This window comes from Tribolium castaneum, chromosome 2 (assembly GCF_031307605.1).
Source record: "Tribolium castaneum strain GA2 chromosome 2, icTriCast1.1, whole genome shotgun sequence".
Lineage (NCBI taxonomy): Eukaryota > Metazoa > Arthropoda > Insecta > Coleoptera > Tenebrionidae > Tribolium > Tribolium castaneum.
The window spans coordinates 24,591,448-24,601,457 of NC_087395.1; the positions used below are offsets into that span (position 1 = coordinate 24,591,448).

General features: G+C 30.0%; 1 protein-coding gene across 1 annotated transcript; it reads left to right on the forward strand.

The window, feature by feature from the left end:
• The first annotated feature begins 1,846 nt into the window (after positions 1–1,846).
• On the forward strand, positions 1,847–9,752 carry LOC663892 (homeobox protein HMX3). The gene is made up of 2 exons (XM_969922.3): positions 1,847–2,707; positions 6,314–9,752. Exons 1-2 carry the CDS (start codon positions 2,476–2,478, stop codon positions 6,922–6,924), a joined length of 843 nt encoding a protein of 280 aa, XP_975015.2. The 5' UTR covers positions 1,847–2,475; the 3' UTR covers positions 6,925–9,752.
• Positions 9,753–10,010: the final 258 nt, after the last annotated feature.

A 10,010-nucleotide genomic window follows, 5' to 3' on the forward strand; every position in this document is an offset into this window, starting at 1 on the left:
AAAAAGTTCTAAAAGAATGAAAACGCTAAATTCAGAATTATTATCTCAGAATCTGAAAAACCTAAAAAATTTAGACAAGAGCCTGAAAATTCAAATTTGCCAAAAAAAAAACTGATTAAATTCGGTTAAAAAAAATAAAAAACCCAGTTAAATCTGAATTTAAAAAGGTGGAACACTCAATGTTGACCAGAAAATTTGTAAAATTAATTAAAAATAACTAAGTACATCAAAATCTACACCTAATCCCGGTATAAAAATTCCTAAAAACTTTGATCTAAAATGACAAGAATAAGAAAAATTAGAGATAAACAGCAAATAAGAAAAGCAGAAATAGAAAATATTTACAAAGTAAATCAAGAAATAAATACAAAAAACTTTCCAAAGGAAGATAATAAAAACAAATAAAAAGTAAAAGTAGTTACCATTTGTTAAAACAGAAAAAAATTAAATGATAAAACTTTTATAGGTATTTGGCTTGATTATCGATTTAATTAAATTTTAAAAGATAATAGGTATATATTTTACTGATCATGAAGAAAGGGTCCACTTTTAAAGGAATAAAAAAGTAAACTCAAAATATTTCTTTTCAAATAAAAAAAATTTAAATGGAAGACTTCAAGTTTATTTTCTTTATTTGTTTAAAATTTGTTATTTTTGGTTTTCTGTTATATAAAATAGTATTAGAAAATCGATGTGTCTAGTTCTTGCTTCAATAGAAAAGTTCATTCAATTTCGATTAAACCAAAATTATGATTTTTTTTTAAAACAAAGAAATTTCAAAAAAATCAGAACTACTGAAATCTCAAAAGTCTGAAAAATTCGCGGTTTAACACAGTTTTTGAAGTTGAAATCTTTCACTCAAACCGATATGAAGAAACTGGAAAATTTAGACAAGATTGAGCTTCAGTATTTGTAAAATCAAAAAATTATCTGAAAAACTGATTAAACTGTTTCTGAAAAAAAATCGATTACAACCAGTTTAGCAACTGAAATTTCCAATATCAGTCAAAGTTCTAAACTACTTTGATCTAAAAACCTGAAAAGTTTAGATAAAAAAGTCTTGGTTGAGCAAAAATTAGATTTTTAAAAAGCGACAAAATTAAATAAATTCGAACTTAATTGCGTGAAATCACAACCAAATTTCTACATAAAAACGTGAAAATGTCTAGACTTCGAACTGGAAAAACAGACAAACGTCGTAAAGAAAAAATACAAAAAGAAAAAATGATTTAAAATAGACAACTAGAAAAGTGAAATAGACTGTTTGAGGTTCAAATAGTGTAGCAATTAATTAAAATATAAAGTGGAAAATTTTATAAAAATGTAACGATTTTGGAAAATAGCAGAAGGATAAAAAACAAAAAAATTATTTTGAAAAAAAATTACAAAATCTTCTATGACAATTCTAAAAATTAAAATTCGAATTCTAAATTTCCAGAACATTGAAAAATAGTGTCTAAAATCACAAATTTTAAACTAAAAATTTACAAAGCTTGAAAATTTACCAAATTTCAAAAAAAATCTCAAAAATTCTTAATGACTTGAAAAAGAAAAAAGAAATAAAAGGAAACAACAAATGTAAGTGTTTGAGTAACAACACGGATAGAAAAAACGTTTTAGAACAATAAAAAGACAAAATTAGACAATGAAACTACGAGAGAAATTTCAACAAAACGTAGCCCACTACGATCCAAAAGTCATTTCTATTCCATAATTTCTAGACAGTTTAGTTTAAATTTCGGAAAAAATACCCCAAAAGTCACACATAGGACGTCAAACGCAGCAAAAATAAAATTTTAATCGACATAAAACAGTAAAAAGTAGTAGAGAAAGAATTCTTTTATAGAGAAAACTTGACAAACATGTTTAAAATGCATCACTCTAAAACAGCAATTGATTCCTTTTTTAATTATTATTTTTTGAATAATTGTGCTATATTGCAGGGAATGCTGTAACACAAGCTTTATTTAATCCAGTTATTATCAATTTGCTCGAAATTCGTCAAACCGATTTGCCGAAAGAATATCGATTCTGAAACCCCTTTCACTGTGATTAAATTTTTTCCGTTCTTGAAACTCGAGTCGCATTAATAACCCACCTCAGCCCTCAAAACCAATCAAAACAATCATTAGCTTGCAACAAAATCCTAAAACATTGTCTCTCATTTCCTGTCGCGCACGTGCCTCCTCATAATTTTCCCTCGAATTAAACCAAACTTATTAACTTGATGAAAAGCACAGTCAAATTTCCGGTTTTCCAAACAATCACAACAATTTCGAAAATAAGACGGAATTGATTGAGCGCTCGTCCAACATTGGATAAGAAGCGTTTAAAGAATTAACTCAAGTCCCACCCTCCACAAATCAAAGTATCGGCGAACGACGGAGACGCCAAGCGCCCCCGAATGGGGCCGACAAGGACGGAACGGGTCTCGTGGCCGATGGAAGCACATGAGTGGTGTCAGGAGTAATTTAGATGATGAACGTCAGTCAGTTTTACTTCAGAATTTGTTCAAAGAAGACCAAGAGGCCGACGATTTCGGGCCAAGTGATAATGGATGAGGAGTGCGGAAGCTCGAAAAATGATAAGAGTTGTGTCGGGTCGGTTACGCCCTTTTCGATAAACGATATTTTGAAACACAACAAGTGCAAGGAGGACGACCTGCAGGAAAAAGCCCTGGATATGTCCAAAGCCAGCAAAACGCAAGGTAAGTCACTTTTTTCCAATTTTTTTTTTTGAAATTTTTCGTAAAAAATTTAGTTATTTAAACGACGCTTAAATGTAACCATGCTAGAGAAGGACAGGTTAATACAACGACCATGAGTTAGACAAAGACAGAACATAACAGACTTTAAAATCTGGCTTATTATTGTTATTTTTCGTAAGAATTAACAAAAAGATAGTCTATTGAGCAAAATTATCGTTTTTTTAAATTTATTAGTATTTTTTATTTGTAATTTAACTGTTTTTTGTAGTTTTGTAGTATTACTCATTACTTTATGTTAGAGAAGGACAGGTTAATACAACGACCATGAGTTAGACAAAGACAGAGCATTACAGACCCTTTAAGTTCGGGCTTATTATTGTTATTTTTTGTAAGAATTAACAAAAAGATAGTCTATTGAGCAAAATTATCATTTTTTTAAATTTATTAGTATTTTTTATTTGTAATTTAACTGTTTTTTGTAGTTTTGTAGTATAATTTATTATTTTATGTTAGAGAAGGACAGGTTAATACAACGACCATGAGTTAGACAAAGACAGAGCATAACAGACTCTTTAAGTTCTGGCTTATTATTGTTATTTTTTGTAAGAATTAACAAAAAGATAGTCTATTGAGCAAAATTATCAATTTTTAAACTTGTTAGTATTTTTATTTGTAATTGTACTTTTTTGTAGTTTTGTAGTATTATTTATTATTTTATGTTAGAGAAGGACGGGTTAATGCAACGACCCTGAGCTGGACAAAGACAGCGCATAACAGACTCTTTAACTCTACCCAGTACGTTGCATTTTTCGCCCAAATTATGCAAAACGGTGATTATTTTCATTGTTTGGAAAATAGTTTCTGGGCGATAAAGAAATCAGGATGGCACACTCGTGACACAATGCCGCCCATCCTGGTACGGGCTGGTACCCACAGTGGAGCTTTTAGCTTAAAAGCTTTCTGCACTTTGCGTTACTTAATTTCGGTAATTGGTTGGCGAATAGTGGGTTTTGTGGGATGGGGTGGGTCTTATGACATCATTTAAAACGCATTAAGGTCGAGTTTGTGAAAAACGAAATGGTTTTTCCGAAGACAAAGAAAGGGGAAATTGGTGGGTTTTGTGTGTTTTTCTAAGGGAAATAAAATTTCGGATTTATGCGTTGGTGCTTTGGTGTGAAAATATCCAATGGAAAATGATATTTCGGGCTTTGTTTGTGGAGGAAAGGGGGCACTTTATGGAATTTTTCGTGGTTTAGAAATCAAAATAGACAAAATTTAAACTATGACAGTTCTATCTGTTCAACTTTCATTTATTTTATTAAAAAAAACTACGAAATAAAACAAAATTTTGTGTTCAAAACATGAATTTTATTATCTTCAGAAGTTTGTGAAGAGAATGAAAATTTCGTCAAAAACACTACCTACTTATATGTTTTTTTTATTTTACAGCAATTTTATTTTTATAAAAATTGATCTAAAACTGCTTTTCATCGTTAAAACTGATTGCTTAGGTAGGGATAAATATTTACGAGTTTCAGTAAAGGTTTGTTCAAATATTTTTATTTATTTGTTTTTCTTTATATTCAAGTTCCAGTAAAATGTGTAGTGGATCAAAGATAATTTTTCACTAACTAAATAAAAGTTATTGTGTCACGAGCAATTTTTGCAACAAATCTTTTATAATTATATAATGGGAAAAATATCTCTAATTTTATACACAAGCTACATTTGGTACATTCTATGGTGATAGAAAAAATAATAACTTAAGCCTGAAGATGGTCATCTAATTAATTATTGACCGAAACATGTAGCTTGTAAAATATTTGTCATTTTTATATTTTTTCTAACCATAATAACTCCCACTAATTACCTGGTTTTGTCTTCATATTTTTTGTACAATAGAGGTTGTCAGTAACTGTTTCTAAATATTTATAATTGTAGCTAAAGTTCGAGTGATTACAATAACAAGATAGTTTCTAAAAATATCTAGTCAATTTTTCAAACATTGACAACTAAACAATCAAAAGTTGTGACAAGGAATATATTTTGACTTTTGAAATATTTATAAAAATTGTACTTTGAACATTTCGGAAAATTCTATAGTTTGTAACTATATAAAAGATTGTTACTTTACAATGTACAGAGAGTTCAAAAATGTTTCTTCATCAAATCCACAACAGAGTAGGTAATGAATATTCTCATGTATTCTGATTAATAATGATCTAAGCTTTTTCCTCAAGTTTTTAAGTGTTTATTGAGGTTGTTTAATATTTAGAGTTTTTTCTTTTTTTCTGAATCATGTTTTCATGTTTTCTGTTGTTTTGTCTTCTGTCGTTTTTAGATTTTAAGCCTTTTTGCAATGTTTTAATTAACAAATTAGTTTAATTATTAATTGTTCAATAATTATGAAATTTTTATTTTTAACTGCAGAGTGGGTTTAAAAATAGCACAAAAAAATTCATATTCTTGTAGTGGCTTATTTTTCAAAAAATCCTCGAACATGTAGATTTAGTTTTTATAAATACTACACTCTGACGACATTGTTTCAAATTTATGAGTCACTAGTTTTTAAAAAATTATATCACTTATTTTTCTTCAACGGTAACTGAGATTTTGTTTATTGTTTCCGATAGTACATTTCTTTATCTTTCAATATTTCTGTTAAGTAGGTATAAAATAATTCAAAAAAAGTAAAAAAAATTAAAAAAGAATAAAACAAAATAAAAAAATATACGAGGTGTTCTTTGTTCTGACTTTATTTTACAAGAAATTATGTTTTTTTATATTTAACTTTGCTAAGTTTTTTTATGTTCAAGCTAATTATTAAAAAAAACACAGTTACTTATTATAGAATAAGGAATTAATAAAGAGATAGAGTTTATTGTGCAAGATTTTCGGTTTTTCTTTTTTATTTAATTTTAATTTTTAATTGAAGGGAAATTATATTTTGCAGTTTTGTTAAACGTAATCTTAATTTTCGTATTTTTAGTAGACTAAAGATTGAATAATCTTGTACTTTCCCTGTTTTTTTAAAGTTACAACGGTTGATATAACGTTTATTTAACGTTTTCGTTCAACGTTTATGTTACGTAGTTTAAAAACTTTTTATTTTTTATCAATTTTTACATCTTAGTTTAACGTTGTATTTACGTAAAAAACGTAAAAGAACTTTAACGTTATTAATAATCGTTTTTCTAACATGTGCTCTAAACGTATAATAAACGTTTTAAAAAACTGTTAATTGAACGTTACATTATTATTGCCGTGAAACAAAATATAAATAAATGTAATGTAGAAAAATGTGCGTAAATGCTGGTATTATACAATAGCACATTTGTAGTTTTATTTAGAAGATAACGTGTTTTCAAATATTTTACAAGTTTTATAAATGTGAGAAAAGCAAGTTATTTAAAATAGTCATTTAGATGTTGAGTGTAGGATTATTAATTAATATTTTTTTTCATTATTTTTCCGAAGTGTGCTTACTGGGCTACTGTAAGGGAAAAATCTTTAATTTTTACTAAAATCAGTGCTCCAAAGTTTTTTTTTAATAAAAACCCTCGTTGTAGTTGGTTGTTTTGATTGCGAAATGGTTTGTTGTTGCAGAGCCCCTGTCCGGAATCGCGTCCCTCTCCCCGGACTTTTGCCCGCCAAGCCAATCGGAGGAGTCCGGACGCGAGCCCAGCCAACCAGGCCGCAAGAAGCGTTCACGCGCCGCTTTCACACACGCACAAGTCTTCGAATTGGAGCGCCGCTTCAGCCAGCAGCGCTACCTCAGCGGGCCCGAGAGGGCCGACCTGGCCCAGGCCCTCAAGCTCACCGAGACGCAGGTGAAGATCTGGTACCAGAACCGGCGCTACAAGACGAAGCGGAAACAGCTCCAGATGCAGGAAAGCTCGCTCATGGGCCAGAGCGCCCGCAAGGTGGCGGTCAAGGTGCTGGTCAAGGACGACGTGCCGCTCTTCCTGCAGCAGAAGGGGCCCGTGTACCAGAAGGGCGGCTTCTATGCCGAGCCTAAGGCCGATTTTTTCATCTACGATCAGCTGAAGGGCGGCCTGCCCAAGTATCCGAAAAGTCTGCATGAGTCGATGCTGAGTCTGTGTCAGCAGTATTCCAACTCGATGCAGTTGTTTCCGTATTTTAATTATTATCATCCGGCGATCGTGGGCGGCTTGGGGCCGCAGGAGGACGAGGGGGAGGGGAGGGAGCAGAATTGAAGGGGTGGGGGTGGCAGGTTGAGGTGGTTTTACTGAAGTCTTCTTAATACTGAGGAAAAATTAATAAAAAATGAACCCAACTCCAAATTCAAAACAATGTGGTAAAAATTTATAAAACGGGCTTTCCGATGATTTTTTCTTACTGTGGCACACACAAGTTTATAAACTTTTTCGACCGATTTTTTTCAATGAAAATATTTTCTTTGCATAAGTTTTAATAAATTGTACCTTGAGATGGAAAAAACTCACATGAAATATACAGGGTGACTCTATTAAAACTCCCTACATTATCACCATAACTCAAAAACTACAAGAAACAAAATAATATCGATTTTGATTGATTTTTTTACCTAATTCTTAGACTTGCTATTGCAAGATCTGACAACAAATAAGTACAGTAAAACCTTTCAACAACGGACACCGGTATAGAATCTTTAATTGTCCGTTGTAAAGAGGTGTCCGTTATTTGGAGGTGTCCATTAAACGAGGTTTTACTGTATATGGTTTAAAAACCGACTAATTTTTTAGTCAATTTTAGAAAACTTTTTCAAAAAAAATGTTTTTAAACTTGTTTAAGTACTTAAAGAAGGTAATGTTTGAGTTATTATTATCATTTGCGGTTTGTTTTTAACAGAATTTTACTAAATAGTTTCTGATCGAAACAAAAAATTGTGTTATTAACGAAATATCAAATAAAAACTGAATTTAGCTTAAAACACTGTTTTCGACCAAATTTTTTGGTCTTCAGATACGTTCTTAAACATTGTAAAAATACCAATTCAATTTTATTTTTGGATAAATTTGCTACATTTGTAAATAAATTTGCAAAGGAAAATGTGGAAAAAAATGCAAAAGTAATGGAATTTTCAATAGAATTTAGTGAATTTTGAAGACTTTTTCAACGATTATACTGATTTTTGGCATAAATTGTACAAAATGTTGATAAAAATTATGTCCATTTTTGTCGAAAAAGAAAAGAAAAAAAAATTATGTCTTTTTTTGATATTTTTTTAAATTTTTTGGTCTGATCTAGTAGGTGCAACGTGACAAAAACTATAAAAAATTGTTTTTAAAACACACCTGTTTACACTTTGAAAAAGTTAAAAATTAACATACCATACCTACAAGTTTAATATAATTTTTGTTTTTCATGTTCTTTTTTCAAAATGTTATCAAAAACCAACCAAATTGAGTGAAACAAACAAAATCTTTCAGACAATTAATCGTTTACACAAACTTGTTTATAAAAAATAAATAAAAAAAAACACATTTTGCTTAATCTCATAATTTCCGCTTGTTTTTACCAAAATTTTGCGAAATAATTGCTTTTTTGGATGAAAAACCTTTGAAAAAGACGTAAAATTATGTAATTATTATCTTAATTTGGTGGATTTTCTAGATTTATTAGCAAAATCTCATACAAAAATTCAAAATTTAAAACCTTGAAGGCCTTAGAAAACGTTAAAAACTTGCTTAAACACTGTAAAAAAACAAATTTAACATTATTTTTGCGTTAATTCAATAAACTTCTGGTCCGTCTTTAATGAATTGAGTTTCTTACTGACAAATGTGTCGGAACACTCGAAAAATGCAAAAATAATGTAATTTTCAAAAAAATTTAGTGATTTATGTGAAAACTTTTTGACGTTTTTGTAATAAAATTTTACGACGATAACACACTTCTATAGAAAGTTTTAAACAAATAAAAAAAAAACTAGTTGCAACGTTTCGCTTATGTAATAAACATCATCAGGCTTTTGAACGAGTAAAAGGCCTGATAATGAATATTATATAAGCGAATCGTTGCAACTCGTTTTTTTATTTAAAACATTTAAAGGAAGTTGGCTCACTATTTTTTAATTTGTTGATTTTTTGAATTATTTTTCACAAAGTTTCAAAAAAATTGGTATTTCTACTTGTTTTTGGCTGTAAGATAAGAAATTATGTAATTATCGTCTTAGTTCTGTGATTTTTTAAATCTGTTTAAGCAAAATGTTACTTACAGAAAAACTAAGAATAATTTTGTTTAAAAATAAAGAAAATAATTGCGTATAAATTAATTGTAAACCAAACTAGAATCGGAAAAAATAGACAAAAATAACATCAGTTTGGTATTTTCAATTAATTTCCTTGATATTATCCGAAGAAAAACTCGGTTTTTACTTCGAAACCGTCCTTAAATATACCAAAAAATAAATTTTTGGCAAATTTTTAAAGAAATTTTGCGATTTAACTTCCATCTCATTTCAAGGATACCCATTTTCAATAATGAAGCTTTGGTTTTTATAAACATTTTTTAATGCCTGTATAGATAATAATTGTAAAACAAGTTTTACAAAACTGGGCTGGAAAAAGTGAAATAATGAAATAACTTTTACTGATAATTTTAGTTCAGGTATTTTTTATTTTCTGGTATTTTAGTTAGTTTTTCATGATTTCTTGTTTAGTAATCTGCTTATTTATTCAGATCGCTCCGATTAATTTTTCCCAGCAAGCCCCGGAAACGTCTGCTCAAATCCTCAACTTTCGGTTAATTGAGGCATCTGAAAGCGTGATGGACTTGTGTTTATGTTAAACGACACCGTCTTTCATTGCCGCTAATTTATTAAGAGACTTGTAAAAACATCTCCAACCTTGTCATCGGGATTTTTTACGACAAATCACTTTAGTACATAGCAAATCGTTTTTCCATCGTTTCGTTGACTGAGCACTGTTTTAGATTATAAGTCGTTTTTCCTACCTATTAGAGTGCAATAATACTTCTTAACCAAAGTAATAATTTATGTAAATACCACTGTATCATAGTGTAAATAAATAAGTCAACACTTTGCCGTCTCTTTTAATCCTTTTGTGTCCCCAAATATTTATATGAATAGTTCTCCTCCAGTCAAGTGTTGAGCACATGGTAACACTCATAATTTAAGTGTAAACAATATGAAATTACTGGCGTATATACAATTACGGGGGAGATTGAGTTTCTTCGCCCTCTTCTACCACCCAGGAGTGATTTTTAAAATGCCAAAGCGCTGTTTACACGACGTAAAAGGCTATTAGAGCTTCAGGACCACGATAAACACAAGTCAAGC